This window comes from Pongo pygmaeus, chromosome 5 (assembly GCF_028885625.2).
Source record: "Pongo pygmaeus isolate AG05252 chromosome 5, NHGRI_mPonPyg2-v2.0_pri, whole genome shotgun sequence".
Taxonomy (NCBI): Eukaryota; Metazoa; Chordata; class Mammalia; order Primates; family Hominidae; genus Pongo; species Pongo pygmaeus.
Window position 1 is genome coordinate 155,350,594 of NC_072378.2, and position 26,103 is coordinate 155,376,696.

General features: G+C 35.7%; 1 protein-coding gene and 1 non-coding gene across 18 annotated transcripts in view; one reads left to right on the plus strand and one right to left on the minus strand.

Moving 5' to 3' along the window:
* SCAF8 (SR-related CTD associated factor 8) overlaps positions 1–26,103 on the plus strand; it is a 229,774-nt gene that overhangs the window by 67,477 nt on the left and 136,194 nt on the right. For 14 of the 17 annotated variants that reach the window (XR_010126805.1, XR_010126804.1, XR_010126803.1 and 11 more), the window contains 11 exons: positions 997–1,173; positions 2,570–2,649; positions 4,404–4,521; positions 7,114–7,245; positions 7,744–7,856; positions 9,085–9,278; positions 14,794–14,894; positions 17,545–17,658; positions 19,295–19,451; positions 21,369–21,502; positions 23,332–23,476. Coding sequence is in view for 10 of the 17 variants with exons in the window: in XM_063666756.1 (XP_063522826.1) it covers positions 997–1,173; positions 2,570–2,649; positions 4,404–4,521; positions 7,114–7,245; positions 7,744–7,856; positions 9,085–9,278; positions 14,794–14,894; positions 17,545–17,658; positions 19,295–19,451; positions 21,369–21,502; positions 23,332–23,476 (1,465 nt within the window). In the remaining 7 variants the exon portion in view is untranslated. The remainder of the gene's footprint in view (positions 1–996; positions 1,174–2,569; positions 2,650–4,403; positions 4,522–7,113; positions 7,246–7,743; positions 7,857–9,084; positions 9,279–14,793; positions 14,895–17,544; positions 17,659–19,294; positions 19,452–21,368; positions 21,503–23,331; positions 23,477–26,103) is intronic. The other 3 variants (XM_063666758.1, XM_063666757.1, XM_063666755.1) reach the window with 1 other exon arrangement.
* Positions 24,263–24,366, minus strand: LOC129039702 (U6 spliceosomal RNA). Its single transcript, XR_008503420.1, has one exon. It is a non-coding gene; the product is annotated as a U6 spliceosomal RNA (small nuclear RNA).

The following is a 26,103-nucleotide window of genomic DNA, read 5'->3' on the forward strand; positions in this document are numbered from 1 at the left end:
ATAGACTGCAGAGTCAGAGTAGAGAAAGAAAATTGGATGCTCCAGTGGTTTTTTACCTGGGTGACCAAAAGAATAACAGTGCAATTGGGAAAAATGGAGATGTCAAAAGGAGCAGTTAAAAAGTGTAAAGGGGAAATACGGTGTTTCTATCATTTTAATAGTTTTATAGAAAATGTTTAGTTGATAGTGAAGTGACTCTAGTTTGTTTCCTAGTGTTAACTGTTTTAAGTAGACATGAAATTACTTTACTGTCATCTTACATAGTTTTTGTGTCCTCTCATCCTAGAAGTTGAACTTCAAGAGTACAGTTGTCTTGGTTATCAGTAGCTTTGCTGTCTTTATTTTTCTCTTTTAAACTAATAATTTTTGGATTTAACTCAGGCTTATAACCAGATTGATTATCATTTACTTCTGGGATGTATATAGGGTTTTCTTATTTATAGAATCTCTTAAAGATCTCACTGTTGTGTCTGTTTTTTAACAGGGGTGGGTACATAGTGGGAACAAGAGTTGCCTTCAACTCTAGATGACACTATTATTAATAACTAGTTGCCAGACTCTACTCTGAGAAACAGATTTCTTAATGACTCTCCAACTTTCAGGAAGCACGTGCTCAGATGGTAGTAATTCTGAATAATAGCAAAAGCTGCTGCTATTTTCAGTACTCGTCCTTTTACTGAGTTTAAAGAGTTAATTGAACAAGGTTGAGAAATGTAGTGAAAAATGTGTCAGCTTGTGATGGGTGCTTTATCTGGTTGTCACAGATCACTTTATTTTGTTTAAAGTTCGCTGACTTTCCAGAAGTAAGACAAACTTATTAAGTACTGTGTTATATAAGGTACACAGAAAAACTTCAAAAAAATTAACTTATTAATAGTGTGTATTTTTTTCAAAGAGAGTGTGGAATGATTAATTTTACTGACTAAAAGTTTTAGGTGGCCACTCTTACAGAAAAAACCCAACACCTGTTTTGTAATATATTTTTTTTCTCTCCAGCTTCAACAATTAATACAAACCTTACAGATACAACAACAGAAGCCCCAGCCTTCCATTCTGCAGGCCCTAGATGCTGGTCTTGTTGTTCAGTTGCAAGCTCTTACGGCACAACTTACAGCTGCAGCTGCAGCTGCCAACACTCTTACTCCCTTAGAACAGGGAGTCTCCTTTAACAAGGTAGAAATTAAAATATCGGATCGAGTCTATATGAATTATTAAATATTATACACTATCATATGGATTTTAATTCTATAAATAAATTTTATTGTAGACTTTTAATATCTCCTGTACACTGTATAAGACAGTCTGAATTTTACAAAAGGTTCAAACTTCTGAAAAAAAATAAGTAATTAAAAAAATTTTTCTTAGGCCAGGCACAGTGGCTCACACCTATAATCCCCAGCACTTTGGGGGAGGGCAAGGCAGGCAGGATCACTTAAGGCCAGGAGTTTGAGACCAGCCTGGCAAACCTGGTGAAACCCCATCTCTATTAAAAATACAAAAATTAGCCAGATGATGCGTGCCTGTAATCCCAGCTACTGGGGAGGCCGAGACAGGAGAATTGCTTGTACCTGGGAGGTAGAGGTCACAGTGAGCCAAGATTGAGCCACTGTACTCCAGCCTGGGTGACAGAGCAAGACTCTTGACTCAAAAAAAAAAAAAATTTTTTTTTTTTCTTGAAACATTTAAAATATTTTCATTTGACTAAAAATAACTAGTCAGTAAAATCTTGTATTCACCACTGAGGCAAGTGATTATTTTCTGAGCTTGTCTGATTACTTTCATGGGTGCCGCATTTTACTGTGATGCTCTGGGTTCTGTAATTTGGACCTGCAAAAATTAAAATTCTTTAATCAATATGTAAAATGTTTAAAGGAAAACTTCTCTACAACTAGTCACTATACTGTAACTATAATAAGTTGATGCCTAAATTATTAATAATTAAAGTGTTTTCTAAAACTTAAAATCTTTCATGTACAATTCAGTGTGTGATATTCTTAGTATATGCTTATTAATTATGGGAGTATCATACTACTTGGAAGTGGTGTTCATATTTTTAAAATTTGTACTTTTTATAGGAAAGTAGATACTGATTTATTGGATTATTACTTAGACTGTTTTGGCCAGCAGCTTCTAAGTCTAATATAGTCTAACACTAAATAGCTAGACCACATAAAAAGCCTTTAAATTGAGCATTCAGAAGAATAACAGCATTCTAAGATGAGACCCATACTAGGAATAGACCCATTGATTATGGCCCTAGATGTTTTATCAAGCTTATTACCATGGAAAAACCAACTAATTATTTTAATTCTTAGTCTTCTGTAAAATTTGAGTATTAGTGTTTATCCTGCCTCTATCATAATTTGTTTTGTTATGTAAGATAATACATATCAAAATGCTTTAAAGATCTACTCAAAACACTTTATAATAGTATAAAGTGATACAAAACGTTTATTTACACATTAAATGATAGAGATAACGGAATGCCATTGACATTTAAAATAGCATTTGTAACTTGTATTTGTGTGAAGCACTTTTTAATATGTCTGTTTCTCCTTCTTTCCCCCAGAAGTTGATGGATAGGTTTGATTTTGGGGAAGATTCTGAGCATAGTGAAGAACCCAAAAAGGAAATTCCAGCTTCACAACTGTAAGAATTTTTTCTTTATAGCCATAGTTTTTTTATATTGGGTGGGATGTTGCCATCTTAATTACTAAGTATACTTAGTAAGTTGGGGTTATTATTTCAAGCTGTTGAACCTCTAACATTATACAAAGGTGATAGAGATATGTCTTGTTGTCTTTTTGTATTATTTTGAGTCTTTTCTCAGATCTTTGCAAATAGACTATATCAAAGTTACCTATAAGAACATTGATACATATTGGTAAAACTGGTTGTAATATTTTCCATATTAGGCTTTAAGTTATTTAGCTTAATTGTAAGAGTGGTTGGAATACTAGGAATGAAGCTTGCTTCTAGTGCTAGAGGCCACTTCTAGAAAGCATATGAAATTGTGGAAACACATCAACCTAATCAGAATTAAGGATTGGAGTTATGAGGATTTTTTTTTTTTTTTTTTTGGTAAAGAAATGTGTTGTATGTTTTTATTAAATCAGTTACTTTTTTTTTCCTGAACAATTCTGCAGTGCCCAAGGTTCTGTGAGGGTATGTGAATGGACTAGTAGGGGGAAGATGTTGGAGGAGGCAGGGGCAGAAGTTGGGAGAATGGAAGAAGGATGAATGGTGAAAGTCCGTGGGTCTCTTGTTTCAAACAGAAGTTATTAGTTGTATATATTGGGGTAATAAACAAAAACATAATTTTAGAATATGTTAAATACAAATGTATCATTTTAGTAAAATGATTCCCCTTGACAGAATTTAAAAACTAGTATTTTAGATTATGAATTGCAAACTTGCAAGCAGCATTTGAAATCATGTTGATCAGTGTCCTAAACAATGTAAGAATCTCCTTTAACAGTCCTGATGATACAGTTTATTTATCCAGTATTTTAATGCTTTCTGTGATGAGAAGTTAACTAATTGTTATTATTGTGTGTTCTTTTGTTGAGCTGAATCCTGTTTCCTTTATTTTCTGTTAATATACACTGACCCACGTTTTGCTTTCTGAAGCAAGGAATCAAATTTACTCTGCTATCTTTAGAGATGTAGCTTTTCATTATTTGAAGATAGGTATCATTCTTCCTCTTAGGTTTATTTGCTTCAGATGAAGTACACTTTTTTCCAACTGTTTCAAGACTTCTCACCATCCTGTTTGGCTCTTTTGGGATGCCCTTTTTATTGTTAATGTCTTACCTTGTGGCACCCAGAATCCCAGGTGTATTCCAGGTGTGAATTTCCAAGAATATAGTTAAACGATTATTTTTTCTTATTTAAACAGTATCTGCCTCTGTTAACATACCTAATGATGTATATGATTTTCTAAAGGAAGAATATTAGTTTTATAAATTTTATGGTCAATTACAATGGTAGATTTCATACATACTGATTGATAGACTATTTTTCTGTCTCATAGTAAGAGGAGGAGTTAAAGTAACAATGTTTAAATATTTAAACTTTTAAAAAATATGGAGATTTTCTTAATATGCTCTAATGAAAAAGCAGTACTTTATATGTATTTAATAGCATGAGACGGTAATATCAGATCTTCAGCAGAGCATCTCTGACATGTTATGCATCTATTGATGTACAATTGAAGAATGTATTTTTCTTTTAATATATTAATGTTCTCAAGTATTCTACTTTTAGTATTAAAATTGCAAAAGAAAACATGCAGTAGAATATGTTTTATTGAATTGACTTTTTTGTTTTCTTTGAATACTCAGTTATTTTCATAGTATCTTTAGTGGGTTTTAAAATATGTTTCCACCTGTTTTTCCTTTTAGTTCTCACGTTTCAGAATCTGTGAACAATTCCATTTTTCATCAGATAGCAGAACAACTACAACAGCAAAACCTAGAACATCTCAGACAGCAGCTCTTGGAGCAGCAACAGCCTCAAAAGGTTTATAACCCCATCTTGTGGTCTTTAGAGTTATTACTATTTATATTCTATAAATTGGCATTTTTGTGGGTTGGCTTTTTTTTTAATTGGTCTTAATAGAATATTTTCTCAACTATTTAGCTTTTACCAGCTACTTTATTTCTTTCTAAAGTTTGTTATGGTGATATTTTTTCAACGCTTATTAGTAAGATCCATTTTTTTCAGGACCTTTATGGTTTTTTCTGTCATCAAATTGTGTTCTGGTAACTTATGAATCCACATTGTAGAAATTAATTTCAGTATACTGGAAGTAGAGAACAGGATGGAGGGGGTTTCAGAATTACCACTTAAAACTAAACGTGTTTTTCTTTGTGTTCCCTATCAAGCAAGTTGATGATTATGTTATTGTTGACAATGATGACGGCCATGTAGATTGCTATCTTTAATTTTTAAAACGTATTTGCTGTTAGCATGTAGCAGGAGCTTTGTTAGGTATGTTGTAGGCTTGGATACATTTAACCCTCAGGAGATGGGCATTATGACTCCCATTTTATCCCAGAGGAAGTTGAAGCTCGGTGAGATTAAACATCTCATGCAGCAGTGTACAGCTAGTGTTATATATTATCTGACTTAAGATGTGCGGTTATTTTATGCATAGCCAAGAATTTTAAAGCACCGATAACTAAATGTAACATCCTTTTGAGTTGTAAGGCTCCTTTAAATTCATCTTACGAATTTGATAAGCTTTGACAAAATATTGCACCTTAGAATTGATAAAATATGTTAAGTTGTAGAGCTAGGATTAAATTTATTACAAAGCCTTTTTCTGCTGTATGTGAGAAATGGTTACGCGTGTAAACTGTTCCGAATAAAAGTATTAGGAAACCCCCCCTCCCTCCCCAGCATGCTTCCTAATATTAAAAAAGTTTTGGCATTAATGAGTTTAACAAAAATATCACAAAATATTTTTAAGTATGTGTCACTTGTTAGGCAAGTGATACATACAAAGATGAACAGAAATGAGGTTGTGGCATCAGGTAACCTCTTCTCTAATGGAGCACATACATCTGTATGAACACCTGGCAGAATTCTTTATTTTTGTCACAGAGGTACAACCGAAGGATTCTAGGAGCATGGAGGAGGGAACGGTTATTTTAGATGGAAGAGATAGCAAACTTGAGACATTGGGGTCTGAACTTGACTTTTTAATGCAAACAATAATATAAAATGGATGTTAATGATATTTGCTGCATTGGAACTCATGCCTAGAATTATGAGAATGGAGTTTCATACCTTTTTTTGAGGAAACAATTCTGATATAAGTGGCCAGAGTAGGGGCAGTATTTTATGTCAAGCAAATATATCTGCCTGAGAACCCAGAAGTTAAAGATAGAACACAATTAAGAACATTTAGATGTTGTTTAAAGAAAAAACAAAGTTGTAACTCAAAGAAAACAAAACAGGTCATCAGTGATATAATAATACAAAAATCACAGAACTGTTAAGAGAGGCAGGAAGTAGTCGTGATGGAAGAATTTATCCAAACAACAGATTTGTTGAGCTATAAATGTAACACTTTGTGAATTGCTTTAGTCATAGTTTCATTTTAGAAGGTTTAGCAGAAGCACTGTAATCCTGGTAGTACTTTATTTTTTTAATGGTCTGTCTCTTAGCAGAATCAAGTAGTCTTGACCAGCTTGTAATTAACACCATGTTATGGAAGTAAAAATAAACTTGAGAGAGAGCGAGTCTGTTGTAAGAATCTCACCTACCCAAAAGAGAGAACTCTGGGCTTAGTTAATTACTCTATATATTAGTTCCAAAATTTCACAGCTTAGAATAATAAGATCCCTTTGAATGGAATAGAAGTTCTGAAAAACCTCATTGTTCAAAAACGAATCTAATGAAGAAAAGAAAGTGGTAAAGAAAACTAGAACTGTTTTTATAAGGTAGATAGTATAAAACCTATGAGAGATTGAGAATGCAGATCTCAGCTCACTGCTGCCTCCGCCTCTCAGGTTCAAGCAGTTCTCTGCCTCAGCCTCCTGAGTAGCTGGGATTACAGGCATCTGCCAGCGTGCCCTGCTAATTTTTCTGTATTTTTAGTAGAGACGGGTTTCACCATCTTGGCCAGGCTGGTCTTGAACTTCTGACCTCGTGATCCACCCGCTTCAGCCTCCCAAAGTACTGGGATTACTGGCGTGAGCCACTGTGCCTGGCCTGTTTTTTCTTTATAGCATTTTTTATTAATGCCAATCATCAGGGAAAAATCTAGATTCATTTAACTGACTGCCATTATATATTTTTCATGCTGTAATTTCTTTATTAATCCTCTGTAGTTTATATTTTCACAATTGAAAATTTACTTGATTTTACCATTTTAATATTTTAGTCCCTTCCTTTTATGGAGCTGTTCTCTGCTTTCATATAAACTTGAGTTTATACAAATGTTTAATTTTGGATTGATTACTTTATAAATGATTTAACATGGAATTTCTTTTATGTATGGCTTTTGTTTTTAAACATGTAATTGTGATGTTTGCTGTGTTTACATTTTCATTCATAACAAAAAGTATCTCCCAATCTTTGTGTGTTTGTATATGTTCTCAATAGGCCACGCCTCAGGATAGTCAGGAAGGAACATTTGGGTCAGAGCATTCAGCGTCACCATCACAAGGGAGTAGTCAGCAGCATTTTCTTGAACCTGAAGTCAATTTGGATGATTCCATAGATATTCAGCAACAGGTAAAAGTAAATGTTTTTCTGGGTCATAAATTTCTAAAAGTGGCTGAAGAAATCATATAAAATATTTTATACTAGCAGTGCCCTGAATATATTTTTCCCACACTTAAGCTCCACTTTGTAATTGTTTAACCTATTAGGCCAAGCTTGTCCAAGGCCTAAGCATGGCCCCTAGGCTAAGCACATGGCCCAGAACTGCTTTGAATGCAGCCCAACACAAATTTGTAAACTTTCTTAAAACAATATGAGATTTGTTTTTTGCGATTTTTTTTTTTTTTTTTTTTTTTTTTTTTAAGCTCGTCAGCTGTCATTAGTGTTAGTATATTTTACGTGTGGCCAAAGACATTACTTCTAATGGGGCCCAGGGAAACCAAAAGATTGGACACCCCTGTATTAGGCATGAATGCTCCTATTGTCAGTATTTTTAAAAACAGAATTGTCAATGTATAACTCTGTCTCAACTAGCCTTTCTGTTTGTTTGCTGTTCTTTTGACTTTCAAGGATATGGATATAGATGAAGGGCAAGATGGAGTGGAAGAGGAGGTCTTTGAACAAGAAGCTAAGAAAGTGGCGGTTCGCTCAAGATCAAGAACACATTCACGATCTCGTTCAAGGTTCTACAATGATATTTAATAATAGCTGTGTGTGAACTTTAAAATGTTGGCTTTATTTCTTTGCATCAGGATGAAAGGAAATGTTTTCCTTGGGATGACATATTTTTTCACAGTCTCTCGGAAAAAAAGTTATTCCAAAAACAAGATAACCTTTGTTCTGTTTTAATTGGTATATCTGTGGCCATTTATTTCAGTAATTTACATAAGATTGGCAGCCATATCATGAGACAGGGATTTTGAATTATATTTTATTTTAGTTAATATTATGATGACACCCAATTTAGAATATTGTTGCCCCTAAACAACAGTTAAGTCAGGCCATATTTCCTGGATTCCATTCATCTCACAGTGATACCAAAAATGGTTATAAAAATGGAACTACAAAATTTATTTTTATAAACATTAACTGTAATACCAAACCGTTAGGAAACATAGTTTTCTTCATGAGCTTAACTTAAAGGCATCAGTCTTTAACATTTTTGTATCCTATTTTTTGCATATGAATGCCCCTGAAAATCTGAACAGTAAATGCTGGAAGAGGGGCAGTACGTTTGATGAGTTTTTCAGTCATTTCTTTTTCTTGTCACAAAGTTCTTTATATTTATCTATTGCAAATGAGAGCCTGTCAGTTCAACTTTCTCTAGACCCACCGCGTATCACTGAGTTATTTTCCTGAAGCAGTAACAATCTTAATGCTGAAGATATCTTCATTTGTCATTAGCAGCATCTTACTAAGCATTTTGAAGAGAGCTCAATGGCAAGTGGTTGACAGGCAAAAAAGAAAGTGTTTCAGTGTCACCTTCTACAAGCACCATAAAATTTTATAAGTTGGAAACTACTAAGCAGAATTATGTAGTGGCCTAATGCCTAATGCTCTGACACTTAAATGGTCTTTTAATTTTCTTTGGTCTTTCATTCCTGTTCTTCTGTTTGAAAAATGAGTTGGAATACACTAAGAGAAAGTGAGACCCTTTCTAGAATCTTTTTCCTCTTCATTGTGAATAGTCACCAATACTCAGAATCATTGCCAACTAATATGGACCTAAGCAGCACACGGATTTAAGTAAAACGCATTTTTGAGACTTGATTGTACTTCAGAATATTTTAACATATTGTCACTAAATATAAGACAACTTTTTTTGTTACTGTTTTTTTCCCTCACTTAGAAGTGACAGATTTGATAGAAAGAAAACATTGTCATTAGAAGTAAAATGAAAATTTTTTGTAGATCACCAAGAAAACGAAGGTCTAGGTCACGGTCTGGCTCTAGAAAGCGTAAACACAGAAAGCGATCACGCTCCCGCTCAAGAGAAAGAAAGAGGAAATCATCACGGTCGTATTCAAGTGAAAGGAGAGCCAGAGAAAGGGAGAAAGAACGACAGAAAAAGGGATTACCTCCAATTAGATCTAAAACACTAAGTGGTAAGTAACATATATCTGCAGTGCTTTGGTTTCAATTAATATTTAAAAAATAGTTACCTGCTACAAAGTCTCTCAGCCAAATTTTATTTTCAGATTAAGTTTAAAAGTGGTTTGGTAAATGAGTAATGTTGTCTCTGGTTTTTGTAACATGATAGCGAAGAGAAGAAAAAGGAAGAACAGATTCCATTCAAATACCAAGGTCATTGAGGGTTGATTTTTTGTTTGTTTTTCAAACGCAAGTTAGAAAATACATATTGACTGAAAAAGCAGACTAGGCTGGTATCTGTAGCATGGACACAGTGACTTCTGTCTATAGTATTCTTAGCAATTATGGCCACCAGATCTGTGGGAATAATTATTAAAGGAAGCATATACTTAGCTATATCTAATTTTTAAAGTAACTATAACGTTATGGGTTAGCACTACAGGATAATTCCTACTGTACAAACTTTGCACGGTTACATGTTAGTCAGTTACGTATGATTAGAACAGATTTGGTAGTGGTGGGGTTTGGTTTTGGAGCAGGCGTGGGGAGAGTTCACTTGGTAGGAATGTTAAGCACAGCAAAATAAGTTTTAATTAGTGCCAAATTCTGCCTAGGGTGTTCTTGGTGGGTTATGACTTTTAAGATGAACTAAGAGTTTACATATGGGCAAAGAAGTACATAAAATCGAGCAAATTGTCATTCTTTCCAAAGAGCTAAACATTGATTGTGTTATCTAATTTCTGAAGACTTCCACATAAATTCCCTCTGCCAGGGAGTTAGAAAAATGATTGGTATAATTTATGCTACTAGAGCGTCTTGGAAACCCAGGCCTATAATAAAAGGCAATAGCCATCTTCTTACTAAGTTTTGGGAGTTTTTGTAGGCCTTGGCTATCTTGCATGAATTTTATCCGGTTGTGAGAGCTAGTGTCAACCTGATAATATTGATTATCCTTGCTCTAGAAGTTTGTTTGTCCCTTAGGGTTAGGGTATACGTCTAAACATTTTAGTGCTGGCTGATAAAAGAAATAATGTCAAACGTTTGACCACAAAAATCTCTACTGTGCTTTCTCGCATGATTACCATTAAGATGTTCAGAATTATCTATTTGCCAATATTAGAGTAAGGATTTTATATGGAGTCGCTCTCGTTTAATTTCTCACTTAATTTGTCATGTTGTTGATGTCACTGTTTACATAGTTTTTTTTTTTTTAAACCATTTATTTAATTTTCTATTTTATTTTCCTTTAAGTTCTGGGATACATGTGCTGAATGTGCAGGTTTGTTACATAGGTACACAGGTGCTATGGTGGTTTGCTGCACCCATCAACCTGTCATCTAAGTTTTTTCTTTTTTTTTAAATTATACTTTAAGTTCTAGGGTACCTGTGTAGAATGTGCAGGTTTGTTACATAGGTATGCATGTACCATGTTGGTTTGCTGCACACATCAACTTGTCATTTACATTAGGTATATCTCCTAATGCTATCCTTCCCCCAGCACCCCACCCCCCCCACCCCCCCCCACCCCCCGACAGACCCCAGTGTGTGATGTTCCCCGCCTGTGTCTAAGTGTTCTCATTGTTCAATTCCCACCTATGAGTGAGAACATGTAGTGTCTGGTTTTCTGTCCTTGTGATAGTTTGCTGAGAATGGTGGTTTCCAGCTTCATCCATGTCCCTGCAAAGGACATGAACTCATCCTTTTTTATGGCTGCATAGTATTCCATAGTGTATATGTGCCACATTTTCTTAATCCAGTCTATCATTGATGAACATTTGGATTGGTTCCAAGTCTTTGCTACTGTGAATAGTGCCGCAGTAAACATATGTGTGCTGTTTACATAGTTTTCAACCGTGGAATTTATTTTTTATTTCTGTTTTATTTTCATGGGTACAACAAACAGCAAAAAAGAAAATAAAAAACACGTGAATAAAAAACGCATAACCAAATACAGGCATACCTTGTTTTATTGCACTTCACTCCATTGTGCTTTGAAGATACCTTTTTTTTTTTTTTAATAGATTGAAGGGTTGTGACCACCCTTTATTAAGTACATCTATTGGCACTATTTTTCCAATAGCAGGTGCCTACTTTGTCTCTATGTCAGCATTGTTTTTTTTTTCTTTTTTTTTCTTTTTTTTTTGCAATAAAATATTTTAAAATTAGGGTATGTACTTTTTTTTTTTTTAGACATAATGCTATTGCACACTTAATAGGTTACAGTGTAGTGTAAACATATCTTTTGTATGCACTGGGAAGAACAATTTATGTGACTCACCTTATTGCGATATCTGCTTTATTGTGGTGGTCTGGAACAAAAGTTGCAGTAGCTCCAAGGTATGCCTGTACAGTGAAAAATAATCTCTGATTGTTTACCTCACAACTCTCCTTATTCAAAAGCGGTATCAATTTCCTGTGGTTTGTATTCTTTCTTAACACATTTTAAACATATGGTAGTGTTTTCATACGATTTGTTGGTCTTTAGCATGGATTTTAGAACACAAGGTTTTCATGAATAGTCTAGGGGATATAAAGCACCAGTGAATAATAACATTCCAGGAATCAAGTGTCCCTTCTGCATGGGATGGCAAGAATCTTTAATGCTTTCTGGGGAGAAAAAATGGAGTTTCCTATGGGAAAAATGTGTAGAGAGATAATATTGAAAGAGATGGGAAATATAGAACAGAGTTCAGGGAGATTAAGGCAGCTGGAATATGCAGAACCAGTAATAAAGAGGAAAAAGTGAATGCCAGGTGCAGCAGCTCACACCTGTAATCCAAGCTACTTTGGGAGGCACAGGCCAGCAGACTGCTTGAGGCCAGGAGTTTAAGACCAGCCTGAGCAACAAAGTGAGATGCCATCTGTACCCCCAAAAAAAAAAGAAATTAGTAGGGCAAGGTGGTTCACACCTCTGTAAGTCCCAGCTACTCAAGCAAGAGGTGGGAGAATCACTTGTGCCTAGGAGGTTGAGAAGCTGCAGTGGGATATGATTGTGCCACTGCACTCCAGCCTGAGGAACAGAGCAAGACCCTGTATCAAAACAAAACAACAAAAAAACACAAAAGAATCCTTAAGGCTGAGTATACTGGCTCAAACCTATAATCCCAGTACTTTGGAAGGCCAAGGCGGGAGGATTGCTTGAGGCCAGGAATTTGAGACCAGCTTGGGAAAGAGCAAGACCATGTCTGTACTAAAAATAAAAACTTAGCCAAGCATGGTGATGGTGTGCCTATAGTTTCAGCTTCTGTGGAGGCTGAGACAGGAGGATGCCTTAAACCCAGGAGTAGGAGGCTGCAGTGAGCTATAATTAGGACATTGCACTCCAGCCTCAGCCTGGGTGACAGAGCAAGACCTCGTCTCCAAAAATAAAGGGGTGGGGGGATCTTTTCCATGACAGAGGCCCAGACTTCTGTTAAGGGTTTGTGGTAGATTGAATAATGGCCCCCTAAAAGGTATCTACATTTAAATCATTGGGATTTTTAAATATGTTACATTGTATGGCAAAAGGGACTTTTCAGGCCCTTTTAAATTAGGGATCATGAGGTGGGGAGATAACCTGGATTATCCAGAAGGCCCAGTTTAATTACACGGGTACATAAGAGGGAAGCAAGTACGTTGAAGAGAAAAGGTGATGTGATAATGAAAGGGGAGAGAATTTGGGAAATGTTGTGGAGGTGGTTTTGAAGACGGAGGATGGGACCATGAGCCAAGGAATGCAGGCAGCTTGTAGAACCTAGCAAAGGTAAGGAAACGGATTCTCTCCTAGAGCCCTCTAGAGGGAATGCATACCTGCTGACCCATTGTAGATCTTCAGAACTATAAGGGAATGTATTTGTTTTATTCTAACTTCATGTTATTTTGTTATAGCAGCAATAAAAAACTGTTACAAGGCTAGGCATGGTGGCTTGCCTCTGTAATTCCAGCACTTTGAAATTACTTGAGACCAGCCTAGGCAATGTGGTGAAACCACATCTCTGCTAAAGATACAAGAAAAATTAGCTGAGCATGATGACGCACACCTGTAGTCCCAGTTACTCACAAGGCTGAGGATCACTTGAGCCCGGGAGGTGAAAGTTGCAGAGAGCCGAGATCGCATCACTGCACTGCAGCCTGGGCAACAGAGTGAGACCTGTCTCAGAAACAAACAAACAAACAAATGAAAAAAAACCTAATGCAGAGCTCCTTGAGACTTTGGTTGAAGATTACATTGAATATGCATAGGGTAAGACTTACAGGAGATAAACAGCTTGTAGGGAAAGAACAATGACCAGGGACTCTGTGTTAGCTAAGTGATTCCTAAAGCTTACACAGGTCTAGAAGAGTTCTGACTAGCCAGTGTGGAGAGACCTGGTTGAAAAGCCTAGGGCACTCAGTAGTGATCTTGCCAAGGGTACCTTCATATGGGGCTAAATTAGCCATAGAGTAAAACCTGCCTTAAACCTGTCTTTAATTATAGATCAAAGGTAGCCAGAAATGTGGACATTGACATAAATCCAAATACAATGTATGAAAATTCTGCAAAGGTGTCAGCTATAAATATTTTTTAAATAAATGTCTTCTGTAAAAGGAGGCATTCGTGGAGGCATGAACAGTACAGCTGAAAGTAGGCAAGGTGTCTCATGTTTAATATTTGTTAAGGGGATATGGCCTTCAATGGTTAAGTATCTTCAAGTCTTTCAAGGGGTTAGGGGGTTCTGATTTGGCCATTTTCCCTTTGTATCTTCCCAGAAAGGATTGTTTCCTTAAGGATAAGATGCTATTTTTAGATTTATCTCTTGATTAGGGAGACACATTCACTTAATCCTTCCAGCACAGAAAGACACTTAAAAGGTTCACAGGCCGGGCATGGTGGCTCACGCCTGTAATCCCAGCGCTGTGGGAGGCCGAGGTGGGCAGATCATGAGGTCAGGAGATCGAGACCATCCTGGCTAACATGGTGAAACCCCGTCTCTACTAAAAATACAAAAAATTAGCCGGGTGTGGTGGCGGGCGCCTGTAGTCCTAGCTACTCGGGAGGCTGAGGCAGGAGAATGGCATGAACCTGGGAGGCGGAGCTTGCAGTGAGCCGAGATTGTGCCACTGCACTCCAGCCTGGGCGACAGAGTGAGACTCTGTCTCAAAAAAAAAAAAAAAGGTTCACAAATGGGATTACGGTGAGAAGTGGGTTTGAAACTTCGTTGCACATTAGAGTCACCTAGGGAATTTTACAACTCTCAGTTCCCTGTCTTTGACACTGCATGCCACTCATCCTCTTAGAGTGGGACCCTGGCATCCACAGATGGTTCAAGCATGCAGCCAAGCTTGAAAACAGGTGACAAGTAAGTGGTTGACTTGGCAGAGATGTGAATTAATACTTGTGATTTTAGTTGATTTTAAACATAACAGATGCAAGTGTTCATTGACAATTATTTTTAAATGTATTATCTTAAATTTAATTATTATGTTTATTACTGCTTTTTCCTCAACTACTTTTGAAAGAAGTAACTGTGTCTATATGATTTAGGTCATTTGTCTCTTATGTCTTGACAGTATGTAGTACAACTCTCTGGGTTGGGCAAGTGGACAAGAAGGCAACACAGCAAGACTTAACCAACCTGTTTGAAGAGTTTGGACAGATTGAATCCATTAATGCAAGTATCAGTTCTTAATAATTTAAGGTTTTAAAAAAGGAGGTTTTTATTAATACAAAGAATCACTTCTGTTCCTAATTAGCCCAGTAATGTCTGCCTTAAATAATACACATCTTTAAAAGGATTGCTTTACTTTGATAATGTCTGTGTTTATTTTGGTGCTGTTTCTCTCCTTAATTATTTTTATTTTTTAGTGGAATTCTAACAAAATATTCTTGAGTTTTATAGCAGTGTAGCATGCTTGATTCCTACCATCATCGAATGTTTGAGTTAGCAGGAACCCTATGTGTGGTCTGGTTTAATTCCTTTTTTTAAAAACTGCGTCTGAGGAAATGGAGAGTTCCACAGAATTGTAGTCACTTGCACATGACCACAGAAGCAGTCATGGAGACACAGCTGGACTTAGGATCCCAGTTTCTTTTGCCTTTTTCTTCTCACTCTCTAGCCCTCTCGTGCTCTTTTACTCTCTTTTTTATCAAACAGAGCAAATGTTAGGTAAGAAAATCAGTATGGCCAGCGAATTGCTAGTAAGTTGAGCATAACTCTTTCACTCTTGATTCTTGCACTAGTTTTGCACCACTCAGTCTCCTCCTTTATTCTTCATGAGGCCTGATGCTTTTCCCTGAAGGTCAGACATCTTTGGTTAGCTATTTTAATTGTTCTTTTATTTAAAAATTATGTGTTCTCTGTCTTTCTTCCTCCTGCTGTGTGATGAAATGTTTTGTTGTCATTTGTTTGGGGAGACAGTTATCCATCCATCCATCCTAGTAAACAGGAAGTATGAGGAGACTTAATTCATCAGGCGTCTGATTTCATTCCCTGTGGTTACAGTTTTATGTCTGTGGGATCTTTTTATCATTATTTATCAGAAAATTGCCCAGTTTTCCTTTCTAGTCTTAATTCCCAGTCTTCCTTAAATGGCCAAACTTGACTTTTCTGTAATAGTAACAGAATTCTTTATTTGAGTTGAGTTGAACCATTTTGCATCTTACTTTTGACTGTGTATGATCTTTTTGGAGCCTCATAAGAAGCTGGTTAAGTAATTCAAATACTGTTATTTTCTAATGAGGAAACTAAGTGATTTGCTTGAGTTACACAGGTGATAAAAAGATGATTGGTTACGGATTTCAACTTGGGTACTTCAGATTTCTCTTTCTATACCACAAGAGTGCTGTCTTCCTCTCTTATTCTTTTGTCTTTAGATTTTACCTGTCAAAAGCATCACTGTCTTTCAGAGTCTATAACCATATACTTTCTCTGAAGTTTCTTTCTGATTTACCCCTACCTTTAAACTAGTGATTCTCAGTTCTAGCTGCATATCAGTAATATGTCTTGACATTTGAAAAATTAGGGATGCCCATGCTCAGTGTCTTCAAATTTTTAGCAAAGTTTCACAGCTGCATAGGTGATTCTGACGCACAGCAGGAATCATTGCTCTGAACAGACCTTGTGTCCAAGTAGCATTTTGGATTTTCGTGTTTGATGATCGTATTTGTAATCTTTCTTGTATCATGGTCCCTTGAGCATCTGTTTGCCTTATCCCTCTTCTCTATTGTATTACGTTTTGAGAGCATAGTACTTATAAATTAATGAGCACTAAGTTATTTTGTGAAATGAAGATTCATAATCCACTCATTTAATTTTGGGGACTTCAAAGACAAAGTCCATTCAGTTTGGCATTTAGTAGGTCATTGGTGAGCTTGAAGAGAGTAGAATATTTTCCAATGGGTTAGTGAGGAATTAGAGCTAGATTGCAGTAGATAAAGAAGAATGTCAAGGTTTAGATAGATTTCTCTTTTAAGAAGTTTGATATTAATATTAAAGAGGCAGTAGCTTGAAGTGTTAGCAAGGCTGAGGAAAAGGTTTCTATGTAAGCTTTAATAACAGATAATGGCTTATTAGGTATTGAGTGAAAATAAAATGATAGAATGCCTTTTGAGTTTCTCAGAAAGAAACAAATGCTGTGAATAGTTTTCTGAGTTAATATATTAAGTATAATTTTATGGTCTGGTGTAGAATAGTTAAAGGCTTTATAAATCAGTCTCAGATCTGAACACTGAGGCTATTCTCTTTATGTTAAAACTTTTGCCAGAAGCACTTGAACAAAATAAAGTTTTATAAGACTGAAAATTTTTATCATCAATTGTTTCAGATTATGGATTTTATATTAAGATAATTCCCCAAAAGAAAAATCCTCTTTGCATTACTCAGTATAACATTTGGAAAAATTGAAGTAATATTAGGAATAAATTGTTGCCTTCAAATATTTTGGCTATATAATACTACTTCCCTTTTATCTGGTGGTATTATATATATGAAGTTATACATTTTGTTTTGTTTTTAATAGTTCTTTTTCTGTATTCAGAAAATATTGCCATGTGATATTTAAGATTTCACATTTATCGTGGCTTATGATACCTAATTGAGTTTTGAATTTTGGGATTTTAAAAATTGAGTTATTAATTGTACATGAATTGTACCTACTAATAAACAGCTGGAGGAAGAAAGGGGAAAATAAGTCAGTAATCTATCAAAATTGAGTTGAAGTATTAGTAAGTAGTCAATGTTTTGTGTCATTTAAACCATAAAATACCAGAATGAGTTTCTGTTCTTATACCTTTTCTTGAAACAATTTTTTTTTTTTTATTAGATGATTCCTCCCCGGGGCTGTGCTTATGTCTGCATGGTTCATCGACAAGATGCATTTCGAGCTCTTCAGAAACTCAGTTCTGGATCATATAAAATTGGGTCCAAGGTCATTAAGGTGAGATTTGGTGGATTGGAACTTGGGGTAGAGGGGCAGTATTTTTAATGTCTGTTATGTTAAAGTCTGAGTTTTTCACAAAAGGGTCACAAGCTCTTCTTTTATTGGATTATTAGAATGTCTCTATTATATTCTTTTTAAATGTTATGGACAAATCTCATCAGAAACTTATCGTTTCAGTTCGTTGAGTTACAGAATTAGATGTAGGTAAAAATAAGTCCAATAACGAGAACTTTAGTCAATTACTTCCTTGAAATTACACTTGCACAGCTTTCTGAGTCAACTAGGGCACCATTCTGTGAGCAGAATGTGTTCATTTTATAGTATTGTCTTTCATTCACTTTTCCTCCGAGTACTCCTTAACTATACCTTCTAATTATATTATTGATTTCTTCTTTTTTCTTGACATCTTTTTTAAATATAAACCAGGCCCTTGTGAGGAGATTATTTATCAGAATATTTTTATTTTCTTCCTAATCTTTATACTGAGAATTTTTTGAATATCTTTCCATTACTTTCTATGATTAACTCAGTTTGATTTCTGTTATTTGAAGTTTATTTATCTCATCAGTTTCTGCAACTGAATTAAAAACTTAACTACTTTCATTAAAGTTAATATATGCTCATCTTTTTTCATTCATGACTAAGTTTCTTGTGTAAACTAAAGTGTCCCTAGTCTCCTCTGGAATAAAAGATTTTTTCTAAAATAACAGGCCAGGTGTGGCAGCTCACACCTGCAGTCCCAGCATTTTGGGAGGCTGAGGTGGGAGGATCACTTGAGCCCAGGAGTCTATGAGCAGGCTGGGCAACATGGCGAGACCTCATCTCTACAAAACAACTTAAAAATTAGCTGAGTGTGATGGTATGCATCTATTGTCTCAGCTGCTTGGGAGGCTGAGGTGGGAGGATCTTTTGAGCCCATGAAGTCAAGGCTGTAGTGACCCATGATTATGCTACTGCACTCCAGCCTGGGCGACAGAGTGAGACCCTGTCTCAAAAAGTGAAGAAAATGCTATTCTAATCACCCCTCATGTAGGTTGACATTTTTATGGTGAAAAGTGGATTTGGATTTTCTTTGGAAATGCATTGCACTATTAGAGTTACAATAAGAAGTGGAAATCCTTTATTGTAAATACTATGTCTAATGTAAGTTTTATTTTAAAAAACAAAACTGGCGAGGCACAGTGGCTCACACCTGTCCAGCACTTAAGGAGGCCGAGGTGGGCGGATCGCTTGAACCCAGGAGTTTGCGACAGCCTAGGCAACATGATGAAACCCCTATCTCTACTAAAAAATACAGAAATTAGTTGGGCATGGTGTTGCCTGCCTGCAGTTCCAGCCGCTGCAGGGCTAAGGCAGGAATATCGCTTGAGCCCAGAAGGTCAAGGCAGTGAACCATGATCATGCCACTGCACTCCAGCCTGGGCGACTGAGTGAGACCCTGTCTCAGACAAAGAGAAACAACTGGAAAAAAATTTTTTTGGCTACTATTAGTTTTTCAGCTTTGCTTTTCCAGCTGTTTTCTAAATCCAATTTTACTGTGTTTACATTGTTTAAATAAAATTTTGAACTTTTTACCTTGTTTTTATAGTACGTGTATATAACTTTTCTTTTTTCCTCTTCCCATTTACAATAGATTGCTTGGGCTTTAAACAAAGGTGTAAAAACAGAATACAAACAATTCTGGGATGTGGATCTTGGAGTTACGTATATACCATGGGAAAAAGTTAAAGTGGATGACTTGGAAGGTTTTGCAGAAGGAGGCATGATTGATCAGGAGACTGTAAATACTGGTAAGAATTCTAAGGTCTTTTTATTGTTAAAAAAAAAAAAAAGTATGCTTAGAAGGTTGTAGCTGAAATGAATTTGGGATGACAGCGTTAACTGTGTATCCTGGATTCATCTCCCAAAAAAGAGAAAAGATACATTACTATGCCCTAGGGTACATGCTTAATGGGACCTATTTTATAGATGTCAAAGTATAGATTAGAAAGTATAGAAGTCTATATAAATGTAGCATTTTTAAATATATGTTTTTGTTTTTTTTTTCATTTTGATACTTGAGAGTTATGTGTGGGAGGGATTTTTAAAACTAAATATTTCTAATTGCTTCAGTTTAAGTGGGAACTTGAGAAGTTTTTTTGAAACACTTTGCAGATTATTTTGAGTAGTATCCATGTTGAAAATAGCAGCAATAGAATCGTAGTTTAGGGAGTTCAGATTCATACAATGTTATATACTTTCTGGGATGCCTTTTACAATACCAAATAATCATCAGCCTGCTTTTTTTTTTTCCCCAAAATTGTCTTTTTATTTTAAAAGATTTCAGTTAAAAATTGACAAAATGATCTGCAGTTATAACCAATAGGAAATCTAAACATTTGAAAAAGAACTGAAATATATATACACACCTTTTTTCTTCACACCGTAGCTCTTTTATCAGAATTAGCTCATTTTCAGAATATTTGTTTCTCAGACCAATGTAAAATTTTGAACCATTTTTTTCTATTGTTTTCTTCCTGTCAGGCCTACTCCTCACCCCACCCCCGCCAATGGCTGCTTATTCCAGTGTATTCACTTAATAAATATTTTAGTTTCTACTGTGTGTTAGGCCTAATTTTAGGAACTGGAATTATAGCAGTGAGACAAATAGACAAAAATTCTTCCTCTTGTGGAGTGTAGCGCAGAGGTCAGCAGCCTAATACCCATGGTCCAAATCCTGTTGGTAGCCTGTTCTGTAAATAGAGTTTTATTGAAACATAGCCATGCTCACTTGTTTACCTATTTTATATTACTTTTTTTTTTGCAATAACAGTTGAACACTTGCAGCAGAGAACACATGGCCCATAAAGCCTCAAATGCTATAAAGTTTACTAGCCCATGTTTCACACAATTATTATCTGTGAAAAAAACAGATAATAAAATAGATAAACTATATAGTACTTTAGTGTCAATAAGTTCTAAGAAAAAAATCAGGGAAGGGAGATGGGCAGTGTGGGTGTGGGAGGTATTGCAGTTTTTATGTGGTTGTAGAAGATCTAATGGAGAATGTGATAGTCGAAAGGGTAAGGCATGCAGCCAGAGCATTCTATATGAAGGGAACAGCAAGTACCATGTTTGTATTCAAAAATAAGAAGACCATTATAGCTTGCGCAGAGTGAGTGAGGAATGAGTAGTAGGAGATCAAGGCAGATGGGTACAGAGGGGCAAAGTAATGTAAATCTTATTTGTCTTACTTGATCTTTACTTTGAATGAGATGGAGAAGCATGAGAGAGGAACCATTAGAGCTTCTTTGTTCTCTTTTTGCATAGCTGTGTTTTCAGAAGGATTTTATTGTATTGGATTAATACTCTCCTAGTTGGTCTTCCTTTGTTGTATTTTGTGATAAAAAATTGAGTACGGTTAGTTCCTCTTATTAAATCAGCCAGCCATTGAGATACATATCTATTGTATCCCCTCTAAGTGTTTTCTTTAGATGAAATATTTTAGTGTCTTTCCTTTGTGTCTCATGTGTCATGGTTTTTTTGAACTCCGTAGTATCCTAATCATTAATCTGGGCAGAAATCTAGAGTGGCACCTACAGTTGTGGATATATCTTAAAGATGTGCCAAGGTAGATGAAGGATTTAGATGTGAAATAAATGAATACAAAGAAGAAAATGAAAAGTTGCAGCTATCCAAAGGAAATCAATTTCAAATATTTTGTTTAGAGTGGGAAACTGTGAAAAGCTCAGAACCTGTTAAAGAGACGGTCCAGACAACTCAGAGCCCAACTCCAGTTGAAAAGGAGACAGTAGTCACAACCCAGGCAGAGGTTTTCCCTCCTCCTGTTGCTATGTTGCAGGTTAGTGTTGAAGTGGGTTTTTTTTTTTTCTTGTGGTGTTTTACATTTCTGTTTTTAATCATGTATTTACTTTATAAAACCGGAATGAAAATCTCCATATCAGAATAAATGTTTGTCAGTAGTGTTAGGGAAAAGAATATTTCTTTTAAATCTCTTTAAGAAAAAAAAAAAGTCTGCTAATGCCGTGGTATCATTGTGCTAAACACCTTAGGTTTAAAATAAAGGTAAATATGGAAATATTGTTTCTGAAAACTCCGAGGATTTTTTTAGGTTCATGTTTTTCTGAGGAGTCAAATTGATAGAACAGTAAGTTATTTTAATGAGTTTGATTAAGATTTTTTGAAAAATTATTTTTAGAAATGATGTCATTCATATTTAAATATGTTTGTTTATTGAACAAATATTTATTGAGTACTGGCTCTGTGACACTCACTCTTCTAGGTATCAGTGAAAAACCCCCACAAATCTCTGCCCTTTTGGAGCTTTTATTCTCAATAGTGGTGACAGAAAATGTAAAATAAATATGATTATGAGATCCTATGGAAGGAAAAAGGTAGCGTAAGGCTGATCTGTTTTAAATAGAATGGTGAGGATAGACCTAATTGAGAATGAGAAATTTGAGCAATGACTTAAAAGCTCTAAGGGAATTAACCATGTGGATATCTGATAAAGAACATTCTGTTCAGAGGCAACAACCAGTGCAAAGGTCCCACACCAGGAATATGGTTGGTGTGGTCCAGGAGTGTTAAGTGGGCTAGAATAAAGCCAGTCCTCTCTAAGGACTTGGGCTTTCACTTGGAATAAGATGGATGGTGGGTCTTTACATGTGACAAAAAGAGATAGAGAAAGATGAGGAGTCGTTGGAGGATTTTGAGCAGAGGAGTGACTATTTTGACTATTTTGAGCAGAGGAGTTTACTATTTTGAGAATAGGCTGTAGTGAGCTTTGAGCAGGGAGACCAGTTAAAAGACAGTTGTAGCAATCCAGATGAGAGCTGGTGGTGGCTCAGAATAGACTTCTGGAGTGTCTATTGCACTGGAGGTAATGAGAAAATAGTGGAGGTAATGAGAAATGGTCAGATACTAGGTATATTTTGAAGGTGTTGTAGCCAACAGGACTTTTCCTAGTACGATTGGATTTGGGGTTATTATGAGCAAAAGCAGAGGCAAGGTTTCTGGTCCAATAAGTTGGAAAGATAGAGTTACCATTATCTGAGACGGGGAAAGACTGTGAGAAGAGTTCTTTTGGGAAGGACGACTGGAAAATCAGTTGTTTCATACGTGTTGTTAGGTAGAAGTATCTTTCTGTCAGCACAATTGGGATGTTGAATAGACACTTGATGTAATGTGAAATTTACAAGAGAGGTAAAGCTGTGGTGCAGATGAATACTTGCGACTTTTACCTAGAGTGAGTAAAAGGTACTTATGCTAGGATTAGGAAATAAATTTATGAGAAATTTGAGCCATTCTAAAGCTGTTATTGACATGCTTCCTAATGGTGGTTAGGTTGCATAACAGGTATTACTGAGTGGGAGATGGCAGTTTAAAATGGAGCATAATATTCAGTGTTGAACTAGGTGACCATTAGTTTACATCACTTGAATGTAAGATCAAATTCATAATCTCCAGGTAAAAACTATCTGTTGAATAACATTGCCTTGTTTTTACCCTAAGTAGGTTCACTTGCAAGTATACAAAAAGGGGGGCATAAAACCCTTTTTAATAGTATTTGTTACCATCCTGAAAGAGAAATAGAATAATTTGCCTTTAGTTGTTCCAAGATGCAGGTGAATAAACTGATGAGTGAACTTTTTTGTCTATCCACAAAAGATTCCAGTGGCGCCAGCCGTGCCTACAGTTAGTTTAGTCCCACCAGCATTTCCTGTGTCGATGCCGGTTCCTCCTCCTGGATTCAGTCCAATCCCTCCACCTCCTTTTTTAAGAGCAAGTTTTAACCCTTCACAACCACCACCTGGTAAGGAATTTTTGTTTTAATATTTGAACTCTATTTAGATTATCATTTAAGTTCTTCTTCCAGATTTAAATACCATAGAGCAGTGGTTCTGAGACCTTGGCATGCATAGGCTTGTTAAAGCACAGATTGCTGGGCCCAGCCTCCACTGTTTTTGCTTTACTCGGTCTGTGGTAGGCGCCAGAGAATTTTATTTTCTAACTTGTTCTCAGGATGCAGATTGGTGGGAGAAGCAGCACTGACAGAGAAAAATGGAGTTTCTTTAGAATAATTGAAAACCATGGCCAGGCATGGTGGCTCACGTCTGTAATCCCAGCACTTAGGGAGGCCAAGGTGGGCAGATCACTTGAGGTCGGGAGTTTGAGACCAGCCTGGCCAACATGGTGAAATCCCATCTGTACTAAAAATACAAAAATTAGCTAGACGGCGTGGTGCAGGTCTGTAATTCCAGCTACTCGGGAGGCTGAGGCAGGAGAATGGTTTGAACCTGGTAGGCAGAGGTTGCAGTGAGCCAAGATCGCACCACTGCGCTCCAGCCTGGGTAACAGAGCAATTACTTAGTCTCAAAAAGAAAAAAAGGTGGAAAAAAAAAGAATTATTACTCTTAATGTAAAATTTCTGTTGCAGTTTTTATATGAAAGTTCTCTAATAATTATCAGCATTTCATCAGAAAATTTGCATTGTCTCTCTTAAGAATCAGTAGGCTCCATTTTGACATTAGAAATTATATTTAAAAGGCTAATTGAATTTGTAATACTTTGTTTTGACCTAATATATTATTTTTATTCTTTAAATATGGAACACTTCACAAATTTATGTGTCATCCTCGCACAAGAGCCATGCTAATCTCTGTATCATTCCAGTTTTAGTGTATGTGCTGCCAAAGCAAGTACTGACCTAATAAATTACTGATAAACAAAAAAAAAGTTTCTTGAATTAGGTTTTCCAGGTAAAAACTATAGATTACTTAAACACAACTTAAGTATATAGTTTAAGATAGAGCTTTTAGGCCGGGCGTGGTAGCTCACACCTGTAATCCCAGCACTTTGGGAGGTTGAGGTGGGAGGATTGCTTGGGTGCAGGAGCGCAAGCCCAGCCCAGGAACAGAGTGACACCCTGTCTGTACAAAAAATAAGAAAGTAGCCAGGCGAGGTGGTACACACCTGTAGTCCCAGCTACTCAGGAGGCTTGAGCCCAGGAGGTGGAGGCTACAGTGAACTGTGTTCGCACCACTACACTCCAGCATGGGTGACAGAGTGAGACCCTGTCTCAAAAAAAAAAAAAAAAAAGCTTTTATTATTAGACCATGGGAGGTTAGGTTAGAATGATGGGGAGATACTTGTGAACTCCTGGAAGCAAGTGATCTTCCCACTTCAACCTCCCAAAGTGCTGGAATTACAGGTATGAGCCACCGTGCCCGGCCTAAAAGCTCCATCTTAAACTATATAAGCAATTATATACACATATTGATGAGATATGCATTTAAGTTATAGTTTTTACCTAGAAACTCTAATTCAAGAATTTTGTTATCAAAGTTTATTAGGTCAAAACAATATATATATAGTTTTTCCAAATTAAACAAAATGTATTTGAATTCATGAATTATTTGCATATTAGAAGAAATACAGTATGTTGACTTCTGTAACTTAAGTTCTTAGATGTCGGGTAGAGTTTTTAGCAAGACTAAAAAATAAATTTGAGAATGGTTGGAATTTATAGGTCATGTAAATGTTCTAAATTACAGTTTAATGTGTAATTGGAAATTGATACAGATTTTAATAACTATTTTAAATATTGAAAAGTTTGTTAATTTTCTGTATTTGTGATTTCAAAATTAAATATTTCAGAAGATATTTTTAAGTGATTATTTCAAAAATCATAACCATATAGGCTTTATAAAGTCATTGTTATTAATTTGTTGAAAAATCATGTATTTTTATTCTTTCCTTATTTTTAGCCATTTTTTAAAATGTACAAAAGGTAAATTTTATTAAAAATAAAATTAAATATGTGTATCATATAATTTACCACAAAATTTAGTTACAATCAGGATTGTGAGAGGAGGAACAAACCTTGAATACCAAAGTAGATTTTATAGTTTAAAATTATTTTAGTCACTATTTTCTAGTCGAATGTAATGGTAGCTTTATATTTCAAAAAATGCAAAGAAGCAAATTTATAGTGTGATATTTAAAATGATTAAGAAGCTGAGCGCCATGGTGTGTGCTTCTGGTCCCAGCTACTCGGGAGGCTGAAGTAGCAGGATTGTTTGAGCCCAGGAGTTTGAGACCAGCTTGGGAAACATAGACTTGGTATCTAAAATTAATAATTTAATTGAAATCATTAAAAAGCCAATATTAAATTGAAGATTTACTTCAGTGCTTAAAACATAATATAGTGTTATCCAAAGTTAACGGAAATATTTTGATCTAGTGAGTAAACACACGTATCAAATAAATAAAATGGCATATATAAACAGTTTACCTGGCTCCTATTAATCTTTGATTTTACAGCACCATAGAGCATGCTATGGGACTTGAATGAGTAAATAAATAGGATGTTCTCATAAATCAGGATCTCTTTGCTTTACCTAGCTTATTAGGGATCAAATAAGGCAGCGTATATAAAAG